Here is a 16,311-nt window from a genome sequence, read left to right on the forward strand (position 1 = left end):
CAGCAAATCGAGACAGAAAAGCAAAAAAATCCACTCCTCTAGAACAGTAACAACACTTGATTTTTTTTCCTCCGATTAATCATTCCCTGATCTCTGCCGATGAAACGTAGTCATTACAATGATTAAAACGCATTTTAAAAAGCATAAATGTTTGATTGGCAGATACAATGACAGTGGCCATGGGCGTTACTGTATGAACTGTTCAGCGTGATTTATAACCTTTGGGGCCCTGGCCTCACTGCATCCAAAGATGAAATATCTATTGATGACAGAGAGATATGCTATGAGTGCTATCCATATGACATGCTATCCATGACAACCCATCCAGACAACATGAGATAGAGATGGACAAATGGAGCAAAGAAAGCAGCCTTATCTCATATTTCAGACTGAGTGTGTGCCTAGTGCTCCATCATACCTGCTTTGGGTATGAAATATGATGTCTGTTGGGCTATGGTCTCCTCTTCTATTTCAAAATATCCTTTCGCTGGCTAGCCTGATAACCCAGTATATGTTATTCACATGCCCACTGACAAGTGTAGGCTTCTTGTGCCTCTTGAATCTGAATCAAAGAATGATAATGAGATCATTCATAATTTATATCTTTCCTGTATAAAAGTGTTGATTGCTTTGATTGCTCTGACAAATGTGTGTGTGTGTGTGTGTGTGTGTGTGTGTTTTTGTGTGTGTGTGTGTGTGTGTGTGTGTGTGTGTGTGTGTGTGTGTGTGTGTGTGTGTGTGTGTGTGTGTGCATGGGTGTGTGCGTGTGTGCATGCACGTTCATGGAAGAGGGGTGAGGAGGCTAAACTCCCAATAGTGAATGCTCAAGACCAGTTGTAAACATAACCTATATTATTATCTGAGGAACCATTGGGGGGACCAGCATAGACATGTAAATGTCTGCAGCTGAGTAAATAGTTATCCAATTAGAATGACCCATTGTAGGAGCTGTTGCTTGCACAGGGGAACAAAAGTGTCAAAAAAGCATGGTGCTTAATTTAAACCCAGCTGGTACATCAGTTCTACAGCTACTGCCACTACTCCGCTCAGCACAGATAAGAATGCCACAGCTTGCAGAACTTAAGCCGGGTTACAGCAGCTCTCTATTGTCCACAAGGAGGATAAACTTAGTTCAGGTCAGCCAACTTTTTTTTTTTCAGCCCCCACAATCACAGCCATTTAGTAATTGAAGTCTCCAGACAGGGAGAAGAAAGGAGGCCTGTGGAAAATGTGACAGTTTGGCTATGGGGCTGAAAAGAAATCCAGAGACAATATTTTGGGGCCAATTCAAGGAAAGCAACCAAGTTTTTCGGAGGGATCAGGATTCAGACAGTGCCGGCCACCAGCACGATGGTCGCTTCAGGAGAATCATTCAAAAAGGCAAAACAGACCGCAAAACTTAACCTGCTCATGACTAGCACCCACAGCTTTTTGTATTGTGTATGTGTGTGTGTGTGTGTGTGTGTGTGTGTGTGTGTGAGAGAGAGAGAGAGAGAGAGAGAGAGAGAGACAGACAGAGAGAGAGAGAGAGAGAGAGAGAGAGAGAGAGAGAGAGAGAGAGAGAGAGAGTGTGTGTGTGTGTGTGTGTGTGTGTGTGTGTCCCACACTCACACCCTCCAAAACAGCTCTGGCACTTAAGCTTCAGCACATTCTTGTTGCCTTTTCTCCTGCCAAAAGCCAAGGCAGACGTATTCAAAATGTCCATTGGTTTTAATATAGAAGAAACCCTATCCTTGGCAGATAAAGCACTGATGAAATCATGGTGAAAATATGAGATCCCTGTCTGAGGGCCTCTTCTCAGGCTAGATTAGTCATATTTGTCCAAGGGAGGAAAGGGTTGTGGTCCTTCATTGTAAGGATAGAAGATTACATCAGAAGGACTGTGGTTGTTGACGTGTATTAGGAAGAACGGCTCCTGGACTGTACATGCCTTTATAAAGAAAATAGAAACATTTACAGACAATTACAGAGGTATTCAACAAACAGTTTAGAAGAACGTTGACTTTGTTTTGTTTGTGTAGTTAGTTTTGGGGTATTTTACTCTATTACAAAAGTAGGTGTGATTTTCCACAAATGATGCAATGACTCCAGGTTATTTCAACAACTTCTGTATTTCGGATTTTTTAATAATCATTTCACATATAGAACAGCGCTTGCATATTTACAGTCTCAAATCTCTCTAGGAATGCATATCAGGCACATTGACATTTAAAAATATAAAATAGATTATTCTAAGCAGCATCTTAAGTTTGTTAAATATACAACATACAATTCCATTTTTAAAGATAAAATATCTACAAGTGCTTCTTGTTACAAAAATACATATCGTTCGTTGCAGCACAGGGACGTTTCAAGGACTATCTGGTCTAAACATTTACTCAAACCACTAGAGCTTGGTTATTAGGGAGTCATGTTGCTTTGTTTTGTAAATACAAGGAAACAGGGAAAAGCACGTGTGTGAAAGAAAAAGTTACAAAAAAGTAGGCTGTAGGCTTCAACTACAAGTTTTACTGGTAGAGATTTGTAAAGACCAAAGACTTGCATTTAGAGGCCGTTCCAAAAATGTGTGCGCATGTGGGGTTGACCCCAATTACTGCAAATGTACATCCATGTTCTTGCTAATGTACAGTACTGTATATTGACAGGCATGATTACACACCATTGTTTTGTTTTCATACTGTAGATAACTTCAGCACTTCTAAACCAGGGGAAGCTGGTGGAGGTAGGAAGCGGAGGACAGGCTCATTGTTATTTTTGATATTTTATTAAGGATCCCCATTAGCTAGTGCCGTAGCAACTAGCTAGTCTTCCTGGGGTCCATTGTGAAGCATGGAATATAAGGAATGCACTATGTTTGATACCATTCCTCAATCCATTTCATGCATTACAATGAGCCCGTCCTCCCATTCCTACCTCCACCAGCATCCCATGTATTGTACTGTATAAGTCCAACCCTGTTCTAAACATTAGTATCTCATGGGCACTTCTGAAACCTCTAGGTCAAGATTATCACGTCTCTGTCAAGCTTAAAGAAAGAAAAGAAAACCTACGCTGTCTGTACCTCTTATTCTTTGGTGTTTTGAGGAGAGTGAGATAAATAAAATTTAAAAAGAGAAATAGTACATCATTTTGTGAAAACCTTCCCAAGAAGTACAAGGTTTATAGCAATTAAAGCATTTGTGTACTGAAACACTTCAGGAGAACACTGCCACTAGTTACGGGACCCTATGGCGACAGTCCAGGAGCAATCTGTATAAGGGCAAAGGCAATAAATTAATGGTAAGCCATCAAGTAGGACATATAGTATCAAACAGTTTATACAAATCTCCACTATGTACAAATCAACCATAATGCCCAGTTAGTTTATAGTGCACAAACAGACAGCCACACACATTGTAGGCGATACTCTGCTTTTTCCAACCTCCCTCCAGCTAATCTTGTCATATTGCATTCTGTTTGATGGTTTCTAACAATATGTTTATTATTTCATTATGGCATGGAATGGAAGAATATAGCTTATTTAGATAATAGACATGGTAGGTGTCCATAGCTACCGTGTACAATGATGACCAATCAGGTTACTCTTTACTAAGGAATACTACGGTATAGCATCTGGGAAAGGCACTACCATAGTTAACGATTTAAAAACAGGGTTAAGGTAGGGACTAATGTAAGACACTGAATCCAGCATAGATAAGGTCTAACATACATTAATGAACCATCTGCCAATGTGTGTTTCCATCTTCATATCTTCTGTTGTCTTGCATAAGAGTGGACTACAGTTTCACTGTGTATTGTCATGAAACCTATCCAAGTGCATTTGTCCTAGGTCGTACTGTATCTTCAGTCAATGGCATTTTGGTGTGTTTTTTGGGGGGCATTTCATAACATCATGTAGCTAGAAGCGGACATGTTGTAACTGATACCCTTGATCCATTTTGGGGGAAAATGAAACAAAAAACAAAACATCCAGATCAATGAGAAAGTGAAACAGGAACATAGCCATTAATGCATTGTTACATGCAGATGATACCACTTGTTGTCCTTGTGTCTTGTGTCAGGCACATCCATTCATTGTGTAGTCTGTCAATGGACTGTTAGTTAGGGCAGGGTTCCACTTCTGTTACTCTCTCCATCAACCAAAGTCTATCCGTGGGCGATATTCTAGTACCATTGGGTAGGTCTAAAAAAGGGAGACATTTGTTACTTACAGTCAATCTGTTACAATAAAATGGTGAGATAAAACAATCATAGACAACAACAAAAAAGTAGAATAATATTACTATGCTCTCTCTTCCAAGTAGAGGCATTTCAACAGCTCTACCATATCGGATCTTGTCCTTCATCTATTAATATACAGATTCCAGACAATGGAAATGCTGCAGTGAGAGTGCCGTGAAAGACTGAAGAGAAGAGTCTGAAGTCGACACAGGTGAGAGAGAGAGAGAGAGAGAGAGAGAGAGAGAAAGAGAAAGAGAAAGAGAGACACACACACACACACACCCCCCTGGCTGATGCCTATTTTTAGACAGCGGCAGCGGCGGCAGGACACTCACGTATAATCCCAAAGAGAAGTCGGCCCACAATGACCCAGTTTTTCCCCCCATTTTGTACAGGAGAGGGGTGTGTTTACTCTGAACTTCACAAAGCTCTCACCTATTTGGAACATAGCCACTTAAAAGAAGGATTGAGATGAGACTTTATATTTTGGCTCTGTGGGCCAATCAAGGTGTGGCATTCTGCCAGCCAGGCCAAATTTGGTCATGTGACGAGACAGGACTACAAATATCAACCCTCTTTATGTTTCCATGTTGATTCTAAATGGGTTCGAAGCTAGTAGCTAAAACACTGTCTCCCACCTTATAACGCATTCTTGGGATCAGAACGTTCTATACAAGGTCTCAGGACAAGGATTTGCATACACCTGCCAAAATCATATTATTATTATCTTATTTATATTATTATTATTATTATTACCTCATCCTACCTGTTTCTATTAACACCCTACTCATTTACTTTATTCTATTATTGTTGATTTGCATTCTGCTGCTATTGCTACTATTGCTGCTACTGTTGATTGTTGATTTTGTTGTTTTTATATCCTGCTTTATTTTATTATTGAATTTGTATTCTGCTGCAATGCCAACGTCGAATGAACTTGAAGCCAAGAAGTTCACTCTGTGTACCCGTACACTGATGTAATCAAAGCAATTCTGATTCTGTTTTCAAAATCTGTACTGTAGCCCAATACAACTAATCATTCATGACAGCTTGGGGGAACCAATTGAATGTATTAGTCCTGTACAGTTTACTTGGCCTAAGTGTGCTCTGTAAATAAACCAGGGCAAACCAGGACAGAAATGGTCTTCCTTGCTAACAGGCAGCCGTCATGAAGACAAGACCCTATATCCCCACCACGCTGTTGGAGCCCGGTGCTGATGAGCTATGGGCTGTGGAGGGAGAAACTGTCAGGCGACAAGCCCAGGGAACAGGCACCCTGCTAGGGCAGCTGTCAGAAGCCCTCACTAATTTCTTCACCTGTCTCCCCTGGACCAATACAGCATTTCATGACCCGCTCTCTGACCCCCTGCTGCTGAGGACCACGACAGTCTCACCTAAAACTGACAATCATCGCAATGGAATTAGGAACCAGGCGGCACCGTGCCAAGAAAAGCTCTTTTGAGGTCAAGCTGAAGTGGGTAACCTAACTAGCTAGCTAGCACACTTTGGTAGAGGGACTGAGAGGTTGGTTACTTTTGTGGGGGACTTGACTGAGGTTCCGCTCCGGATATAGCGAGGACGACGTGTCAGCCTATTTTTGGTGAGGTGAAAAATAGAGAAGTGGGTTTGCTTTTTATCGTTTCGGATGCCTTGAGGCCCAAAGTAACTCCCTCACTGACTTCTGCCATGACCTGCACATTAGTGAAATATACAGTTTCACCACTGATGAAAAACAGTCCCTCGGCTACTGCTCACTGCATAACTCCACTGAAGTGTCATTCCGACAGTTGAGTTTAAGATCTTCAGATACAGAAGAAGGAAAACTATAGAGACAAGGGCTCTCTTCCTGTGCTTCCCAAGTCGTTGCAGATCTCGGTATAATAGCTTCCTATCTTCTACGATCACAATGACTTCATACTGTGAATCAGGTGCAATTATCATGGTTAATGCCCTTTCCGTCTATTGAACAAGACATCCGGAAATGCTTTGATGTGTGACCCTGTGCCACTGTTCCAGTCTTCCAGCTGGCCAAGAGAATTAAGCTCCATTAACTATGTCAGTGGCACTTCCCCCTCACTGTGCCAGATTACCCAGTGCTGAGGCACACAAGTGGCAGTGGCGGGTGCTAACCAGCTAATCGGCTTAGCACCAAACAGTGACTCTCGTTTAATAAGACTCCAGCATCGACATTCGGCCCTAGGAGCATAACCCCTCATGACAAAAAGGTATCTTTAAAAAGGAGGTGAGTAGCTATGGGCATCAATGGAGGAGCTTACGTTTTCACCGCGAAGTCTCCACCGTGTCATGTAGATGAACTCCATGGTGTGGTCCTTTCCCATGATCTCTCCGTTGCATAGGACGTCTAGCTGTGAGGAGAACACAGAGGCTGTTGACTAAGAAGTAGACTAGGCCATAGAAATAGAATAGAGTAGAATAGACATGGATGGTCCCTCAGACCACAGCAATTTGGCTAGTACACCAAAAGATGGCTGGGAAAGGAATTGTAGTACATAATTGACATGGTAATCATTATTGCTGTGTAGAATAAATAAAGATGGCCACCATGGACTGTTGATTTGAATGGGCATTTCTGTTCTACTCATTCTATTTCTATGGACTAGACTCCATTTCTCACACAGAACCACTTAAACAAACAGAAACAAAGGACACACATATCTCACAGAGAGAATGGGACAGACACTGAACAGCAGACAAGTTGACCCGATTGGTTCGATACATTATGGCGGGATTACAGTGTGACTATAGCCCTGTCCGGATGGCATATAAATTACCTGAGGACCTCGGTAATATTATTTTTACCCTAGGACCCCAGTGATTTTAATGACCGATCCGGATGGAATAAAACATCTCCATGCATGTTTGCGTTTCGGGTGCAAGCTGCCATTTAACATCAGAGAAGAAGAAGCTGTTCCCGCCGGATGTTTTGTCAGACCCACAACACAACGCACGTGTAGCAACAACAAGTAATTTGATTGGACCAATGGAAATCATATTGACTGCTGATCAGATTTCCAGAGCGAATTTACGAACGCAGCCGAAACCACTCGCAGACTCGTTTTTTTTCATAACACGAAACTTTACGTTTTAAAGTACCCACTCGATATAATAAACAGCAGTTTAACGATCACAAAATACTCATAATTTGTGGATTGGATTTACTATTCTCCTTTGCCATAGGCTACTGGTAAGGGAGACTTTTGTAAATACGTTCGTTTTGGGATGTGTTCGCGTTTGGGGCTGTGTGATCATCTAATTATGTGTAGTTATGTGTTTCTAGCATGTCGATGTTCTATCAGAATGTTGTGATGTTATCAAAATTAAGAAGATGAATGGCTGAAATGGCGCAAAGCGGGGAAAAACAGATACGACATCTAAAGTCTGGAACGATTATATTTCAAAACAAGGCTTCCCTTTAACTCCCAGAGGGCTACGACTATTACCAAGTCTATCTGGGTTTATTTGCAAGGACCTTCGCCTGTAGTGTTGTGGAAAACGAAGGTTTCTGCTGAATGCTGCAACACTGGAACTACGTTATGAAATACCAGTTAACAGATATTGTGATGTATCGTTGATGAATTGCCTCTTACAATGTATAGATTATCGGGGGGGGGGGGGGTACGGGGGGCAAAATATTGTACGGTTATCAATACGTGAGTTACCTTGCGATTCCCACCCCTAACTTCATCCCTGTGTGTTGTCAGACACCGTGATTTATAGAGTGCTAGATCCAGACCATACAAACTGCACAGTTTACAAGCTAATGTTAGGTAAATTCGCTAGAACTGGTTCAGAAGAAGAAATCAGTCCATCGTCACTTACAGGATTAACCTTTTAGGTGGTTTGGTTATCCGATAGTGGAGATTCAAGGGAGTCAATAATGTCATCCACATCCATTGTTTGCACAGAGCTCACCTAATACCTTAGATCTCACACCCCGGTCAAAACGGTAAATTCTAGTATTAATATCTCGCAAAATCATGCAATGCGTACCAAATACTGACATGTCAATCCGGACGGTAATATAATTATCAGAGGACCTCAGGGTTTGCTGAAAAACAGTAGGTAATTCCAGCCGGAATAATTACTGGGGTCCCCGGAGTAAATCACTGACATGGTCGGTCCGGACGGGATAAAAATTACCGAATTACCCCAGGTAAAACATATATTACCGAGGTCCACAGGTAATTTATATGCCGTCCGGATTGGGCTTATGTGAGGCTGATGGAGGTATATAAATCGGAGGACAGGCTCATTGTAATGTATGTAATGGAATAAGGAATGGTGTCAAACACATGACTGTGTGACTGCATCCAGCACATAATGGCTGGTGTTGTAAAAAGTCTGGTAAAACTGAGTTTCAAACACTTTTTCTGTAAGAAAACACAATCACAACATGTCACCATAATATGAAACATCACCCCAACCTACCACCCACCACACAAACACACATAAGGAGGTAGTGGCTACGCAAGCACAGCTCAATATGTGCCACACAAACTGACAAACCCAACCTGTGACAAATACTCATTAGCATAACAAGCACAGAGCTAAATATCCGTCATGGATACAGAGAGTATTGTCTGACAGGACTCAGAGCACACACAGTACAAGCTTTAATTTGTTACCTCATAAGAACTTGGAAGCTTTAACTTCAGGCTGAGGAACTTCTTGATTGTTCCGACTGTCACCCGAGTCGAGCAGCGTATAAACTTCTTCATTAAGCCCTGTAGTGGGTACAAAAGAGGACTTTAATGATCCTTGCAGCATTTTACACATCAGCTCATTTCTTCATAATAATAATGTGCGGAGCAAGCAAATCCACATTTCCATACAGACCGTGGTCTGGTTTCCAAATTAACGCAGAGTACAGATAGTGTTTCGAAGAGACACCTTTTCGTTACAGAGGAGCATGCAAAACACGTGTGCGCACGCACGCACGCATATATATCTACATTATGCATCCATTTAAAAATCATTATGAGCACCCTTTCCACAGTGTGCCTCCACCTAATGACTGTATGTACAACACCACTGCTCTAACGAGGACCACCCAATTAATGGAAATAACTGACTCATTAGTGTAGGAGTGGATTAGCAGCTGCAAGACTAGAGTGAATGTCCGCCTGAATAACTTGTTTTCAATGATAGCCAAGGGACAAAGAAAAACCACTGAATCATGCATTCTCCTTTATAACACGCAGGCTGAGGTGTTGGGGAAGCATAATAGAATGAGAAGGTGGAGGGATGAGGGAGGGAAGGGGGAAGGGACAAAGTGGGAATGAGGATTGGGGGGGGGTTGAATAGAAAGATGAGCCGGGCGAGTGGGGTGAAGATATAAGGAGGACCGTGTACCTTAACAATGTTCTCTCCCACCTGTCCATTGTTACGGAGACAGTCCAGGCAGATGGCGATCTGGGGGTCGCTCCGGTGGTAGTCCCCGTCCTCGTCATCCTCTTCCTCCAGCCTGGCGGCTCGCTTAGACCTGGGGCCATCTTCTAGGGAAGAGCACAAACGCACGAGGACATTGGTGCTCAGTGTTTGAGACGGATGTGAAGTTAAAGGAACACTTTATTTTGAGTGAACACACATTAGATACTCATTTGTAGCTTCGAAGCCCCTCAAGACAAACACACACACACACACACGCACGCGCGCGCGCACACACACACACACACACGGTTGGCCTAGAGGTTAGGAAGGCTAGCAAGTAACCACAAGGTCACTGGTTCAACCACTGATTCGAGCCAGTGATGAGAATAAGAAAACAGAACCTGAATAAAGACATAATAAATGGCTGAGTGAGGTTGGGGGACGAGTAGAGAGAAACAGAATATCGAGAGATTGAAGAAAATAAAGAAAATATAGAGGATCACATTAGTACATAACGAATACTAGTGCCTCTCGATTTACTTACTAAAGAGGGGTACACACATAAGGATTTTCAAAATCTTAACCGAAATCTTATCTGAGACAGACCCCACACATGAAGATACAAAATCTTGGATTGAACAGCCTTGATCGTATTGTGTGTGGTGTGCGCCGATTTTCCCATTTCAGCACCCCACAGACATAAAGATTTTCGTTACGACAGACTCCAAACTCTCTAGAGTCTCGTTCCCCAAGCCAGAAATCTCGCGTGAACCCATCCTTTTAATATTGCCTTTAAATTACAAAATAATTAAATTGATTATATAATGATTAAAGCACTTTGAGCCGCAACGTTTGCAGGAAAAGCGCTATACAAATAAAGTTATTATTATTATTATTATCTAACGTAGTACCCTGACTGACCTGTACGAGACAACCATGTGCGACAGGGCAAATAAAGTGCCGAATAACGAAAAGAAGAAGTCAGCTCGCTTCTTGATTGGCAACATTCCATCCACGTCATAGTTGGACTCGCGAGCAGGGTTGCCAGATGGGAATGACATTTTCCACCCTAACCACAGTCTAAAACCGCTAATTCCACCCAAAAATCTGGCAACCCTAGGATTTCTGGTCGTAAGTATTGAACACATTTGACATTTACGATTGCCGGCCACGCCCATTTTCCGAGCAGGTTGTCGGGAGAGATTGACTCTTAACACACCTCACACCACAGGACTTTGTTATAGGAAAATGTTAAGAGCCATCTGATAATCGGGCGTTTTCTGTCTTTGGTCGGAAGGGGGAAAATCGGGCCAAAATCGGCCAGAAAATCCTTATGTGTGTACCCCGCATTAGTGATGCAATACTACAAGGGGCCCCTGGGACAATCTGTCCATCATATTGCCCAAATTTAAGGGGATCTTGTCAATATCTCGTAAAGTTTAGAGTCAAACACCCCAGAACACTCCAGTGACACACACACACACACGCACACGCGCACACACACACACACACACACACACACACGTGCACACACACACACACACACACACACTCACTCTCTCTCAGCCTCCTATGACTCACAGCTACAGTAGTAACAATGAGACCTGAGTCATAACTCTCCTTTTGTCTTTGATCCTTTGTCTCCTCTTCACTGATCTCTCTCCCACGCAGAAGCGCCTTTATCCCTCACTTCAATCACACTCACAGCCCACCTCCACTGTCCTGTATATTCATCATCACCAGTACGTTCGTCTCATTGTGAAGGAGTCTTCGTGACACACGCACACGCACACACCAACATATTCAGATTCTTTACCTTCTCCATTTTCTTTCGACTTGTTCCTCCTCCAGAAGTCAATCTCCTGTTGTTGTTCCTCTGGTCCATAAACATAAACAAGGATGATATGAATACGCAAAGTCATACTGGACATGAGGGGTTACATAATTCAGGATGAATGGAAAACAGCTTCGGTAATGTTTAGGCCCACTATCAAAGGAGAGAGGTACATCTAATGTTGGAAGATAGTTGAATGACATCACTCACTTTCTCTTAGCCCAGGCACGAGTTTGAATATGATTTCCTCTAAGGTGTTGTCTAACCTAGAGAGAGAGTGAGGTAGTTAAACACTGTAGTTAGTGAAAGCACACATGTAAGCATACACATGCAAACACACACAGGTTATTAATGTGGTCAGCATGGACCCACAGCAGCAGGGTGTGTGGCTTGTTATTGAATCACTTTTATTTGCAGTTATTAATGACGGGAAAATACCGGTAACCCTGCTAACATACACCACACGGAGGACACATACACACACACACACACAATGTATGAGAAATTATTCCCAGACATTGCAGCTGTGGGCAGCTGGCAGGGCAAGGGGCACTGGGTGAGGTCTTCAGCTGAGACCCTGGCTCCAGAATGGAGTCCAGCTGTTGCCTGACACTTGCCAGTGCCAAGCTCAAGTTCACATCATCCCCAACACCACACCAGCACAACACCCCAATTCCACTAGTCCAGCAGACAACTGCAAGTTATAAACCGAGAGCTCCCAAAATCCGGCTTAGACCAGTTCAATGGTGCGATGGCCAGCATGTTTATATCTTGGTGATTAACATCTTAGTCTATTAATTATGATTGGGTGATTCTTCAATTAATCATATTATGTATGCAGTATGATATCAATTTCTTACATACATTACAGTATTAGACAAAGATACATAATCAGATGTTTTACCTCAACATCTCTAGAGGGTTAGTTTCATGGACTTGGTTGCCACATTTTGGGCAGTCGTTGCTGTCCTCAAAGTGTTGGACGATGCAGCTTTTACAAACTGTTACGGGAAAAAAAGGTAAGGGACAAAGTTAGGTATCCTATTCTTGAAGGGAACAGCTGCATTCTCAAAAATACAGACATAAGAAAAATATGGATTTTTAATAACTTATATATTAGAAGTTGTATATATTCTGGAATTTGAATGTCTCAATGTTCTACACAGTTTAATCTGGGGAAATATTGGACTATCTGCTATGCTTTAAAAAGCATACCTAAAAGCACAGCCCTACAGCTGAAATTGAAACAGTGGACTGGCAGTGAAATAAGTAGAAGGTATAACCTGACCAGGGCTAAGGGGACGTATCACACTCTGGCCAACCACAGCTGCAGCCACTACTACAGAACACTCACACACACACACACACACACACACACACACACACACACACGCACGCACACACCCACACCCACACCCACACACACACACACACACACACACACACACACACACACACAAACACTCTCTCTCTCTTTCTCTCCCTCTCTCTTACACACACACACAGCTCTCACATCTGTGGTGGGCTATATGGGCCACCTTGGGTCTTTCTTTTAATGCATTCAAGGCCCACATCCTACAGTAGAACATGACACATGATCACAAAGCCGTCAGAAACAATCAGGTCAACAATATGCGTGATGACCTGCCACAAGGGGGATAAATATAGGGCATAGTATCCCCTCTAGCCATTTCCATGGCAACCATATAGCAGCTCTGTACTATTATATGGAATGACGTGTACAGTACAGCACGTCACAAGCCTACACATTTAGATACAACAGTGAGCTGCTCAGGCTCAATCAGCCGTGAATGTCACGGACAATAACAAGTCAGAGGACCATCTCTTCCGACTACTATTATACAAGACAAACCGTACAGACAGCTCCTGATATAGGGGATATAGGGACAGTTATTCCAGTGAGATATTTCACATACATTAGCCTATGCCTTTCAAAACATAGATTTGACACTTACCAAGGATGTTTGTGCGTAATCTTTCTGTGTCAACTGCATTTCTTAAAGTACTGTACAGTACTGTAAATCTGTACCTTATGTCAAGATGTCTTTAACTGGAGAGAGTGCATGTCATCTTGAAATATAGTGACATAGTCTACTGTGCTAGCATACAAACTTAGTATTTTATGTAATGTGTATTTTTTCTAAGTGTCTTTGAGTATTATACTAATAAAATGTATGATTATTATTATGATTATGATTATTAAAATGTATTACTAGTATGCAGCCTACTGTAGTAGGCTACTAGTATTTCTCATCATTGAGATCAAGACCAGGGTCAATGTGACCGCTATGACTGAGGAGAATCTTTCTGTAATCTTTCTGTGTCAACTGCATTTCTTAAAGTACTGTACAGTACTGTAAATCTGTACCTTATGTCAAGACGTCTTTAACTGGAGAGAGTGCATGTCATCTTGAAATATAGTGACATAGTCTACTGTGCTAGCATACAAACTTAGTATTTTATGTAATGTGTATTTTTTCTAAGTGTCTTTGAGTATTATACTAATAAAATGTATGATTATTATTATGATTATGATTATTAAAATGTATTATTAGTATGCAGCCTACTGTAGTAGGCTACTAGTATTTCTCATCATTGAGATCAAGACCAGGGTCAATGTGACCCTCAGCTATGACTGAGGAGAAGCAACTTTGCCCTCAAAGAATCAAAAACAAATTGGACACAAACGGCTTATCCTGAAAGGAGAATATTCGTTGTCATGGTGACTGAACCCGGCGCAGACGACTGCGTTTCACCCTGATCACTAGAGATGTGTCACTCCTGAGGCAGATTCTGCATCTGCCGTTCTCTTCCAATAAGCAGGCTGTTCCCATAAAGAGGGCAGAGAAGGAAGCCTGGCCTGTAATAGAATATGCAAATCACACTGGACATGACAGCCAGGAGATCAACATAGAGCACTCTGGGGAATTGACAGCTCTATTCAAAAGTGTGGTATAAACAGCAAATGATTTAGTCATGTGATTCTATGAGCCCTTTATTACAAATACCTGAAATACTTGTATAGTTACACTCTAATTACTCAAGTAACAACAATGTTATTACACTGTAATAAGTAATCTACTGGCTGTCATGTCCTGTGTGATTTGAATATTCTATTACAGGTCAGACTTCCTACCAGTACTAGTATTACACAAATGGAAATAGTCCCTGACTCCCTGTACTACTTATGTTCCATTAATAATGAAAAACCCTCAACTTCATTAATCCTTATTAAACAATTATAAAGTAATTGGCCTCATGCTTACCCTTAAAGGGATAGTTCAGCTACTAACCTTTGTTTGAAGTTTATCTGAGGAGGTTTTGGCATGTAATACAGACGATGCTAAACTAAGTGTCATCGGAATCCTGTCTATTGGAGAGGGCGCTGCCAACTGTTAGCCTGTGCTGTGGCAGCAAAGTGGAGAATGGAGAACCAGAGAAGCTCTCACTACTGGCCTATGAGGACAACTCAGGGTAAGACGATATTTCATCTTAACAGGAAAATAGGCTGAACAACCCCTTTTAAAAGCCTGTGTCTAAATATAATTTCTAGTAAATCATCCCAAATTCATTCCTGGATATAATGTATTTAAAAAATCAAACACATTTTTACAGAGGGGCTACACAAGGCAGGATGGTATGTTCTAGTCTCAGGCAGTCCCTATACATCAGGTGTGTATTATGACCTGACCACCTGCGATAGTGAGAAACTTACAGGTGTGTAGGCACTCCGTCACTGTGGTGGGCTTGATCAGGTAGCCTTTACACACATAGCATGTGATAAAGTGGTTGAAATCCTTGACCAGGTGCTTCCTTGGCGAGGTCATCGTGGACCAGGGCAGGGGCAATGATGGGAGGTTTGGGGGGGGGGTAAGTGGTCGGGGTGATGGAGGATGCGTGCTGAAGGTCAAAGTTCACAGGACTTTCTGCAATGCTCCACACTGCTGGGGTTTCCCCTTCAGTCGCCTCATCTCAATCCAGGCTTCCCCTCCGACGAGATATCAGGTGTGCTGCATGTTAATCTGTGGTGCTGTGGGTGACTGGAAAAGAAGATAAAAAAATATGAATAACTATAAAGGTTAATTCACTGATTTCTACACCACATACACATAAAATACAAAAAAGAGCTATGCAAATAAACTGCATTATTATTGCAGAAAATCATACTGAGATTGATCCCTCAAATGGAAATTAGGCACAGAGTTGTAAAACGTAAACGTAAATGATGAGTCCATACTCATCTACAAAAATATATCAGAATGTTAGAAATTGTAAAGAAAGAAAAATAGATGAATTGGAATGATGTGTAAATAACCTAAACAGAGTAGGGCTAACAACACTACAGGCCTGGCCCTTCACTGTACAGGTGCATGGAACGTTCCACCTTTATGCCCCGCCCCCTCCATCTGTGTTTTCAGAATCGAAAGCAACTTTAGATAGTTCCCTTTCGTGGACAGTTATTACACAGAAATATCGTTATACCGCAATCCGTTACACTGATAACACAATGTTATCAAGCAAAACTTACGCAACATATCTCGCTAACACTATAACAATTAGCCTATTGGTCGATATGCAGCGAGACTGAATGATATATATTCATTCTAGGCAAAGTCGGATTTGCCGTTTTGTAAATGACAAGTCATTGAGACTGGGTCGCAGATAGCTAGTATGACGAGTAGAACATTGACAGATGACCAAATGTCACATGATGACATCTAGAAAAGTATAATACGCAGCAAATATATAAATCCTGTACATCCTAATATGTCCCCATTATAGTGACAAAACTGTGGCTTGTGGACCTCATCATGTCCAGGAAATCGTACGCGTCACTCTATGCG

At 42.0% G+C, this 16,311-nt stretch overlaps 1 protein-coding gene across 2 annotated transcripts; it reads right to left on the reverse strand.

Annotated features, from left to right (window-relative positions):
• Positions 1-4,044: 4,044 nt before the first annotated feature.
• pcgf5b (polycomb group ring finger 5b) lies at positions 4,045-15,410 on the reverse strand. 2 transcript variants are annotated; one of them, XM_080541641.1, is made up of 8 exons: positions 15,183-15,410; positions 12,351-12,447; positions 11,657-11,712; positions 11,429-11,488; positions 9,595-9,734; positions 8,868-8,966; positions 6,498-6,587; positions 4,045-4,183 (listed from the first exon to the last, which is right to left on the reverse strand). In XM_080541641.1, the coding sequence occupies exons 1-8, from the start codon at positions 15,292-15,294 to the stop codon at positions 4,136-4,138; spliced, it is 702 nt and encodes a 233-aa protein (XP_080397767.1). In that variant the 5' UTR covers positions 15,295-15,410; the 3' UTR covers positions 4,045-4,135. The 2 variants fall into 2 exon arrangements, with proteins under 2 accessions (XP_080397767.1, XP_080397766.1); XM_080541640.1 differs by having other exon boundaries at positions 9,595-9,737.
• Between the last annotated feature and the right edge of the window lie 901 nt (positions 15,411-16,311).

The sequence above is a fragment of the Nansenia antarctica genome (assembly GCF_963989245.1).
Source record: "Nansenia antarctica genome assembly, chromosome: 11".
Taxonomy (NCBI): Eukaryota; Metazoa; Chordata; class Actinopteri; order Argentiniformes; family Microstomatidae; genus Nansenia; species Nansenia antarctica.

Excerpts from the sequence above, each read along its gene's own strand:
- pcgf5b (XM_080541640.1), bottom strand. The coding sequence starts at position 15,294 with ATGACCTCGCCAAGGAAGCACCTGGTCAAGGATTTCAACCACTTTATC. Across the intron at positions 11,713-12,350 it reads AACCCTCTAGAGATGTTGAG|GTTAGACAACACCTTAGAGG; the intron begins GTAAAACATCTG and ends CTCTCTCTCTAG. Across the intron at positions 8,967-9,594 it reads TGGGAGAGAACATTGTTAAG|GGCTTAATGAAGAAGTTTAT; the intron begins GTACACGGTCCT and ends TACCCACTACAG.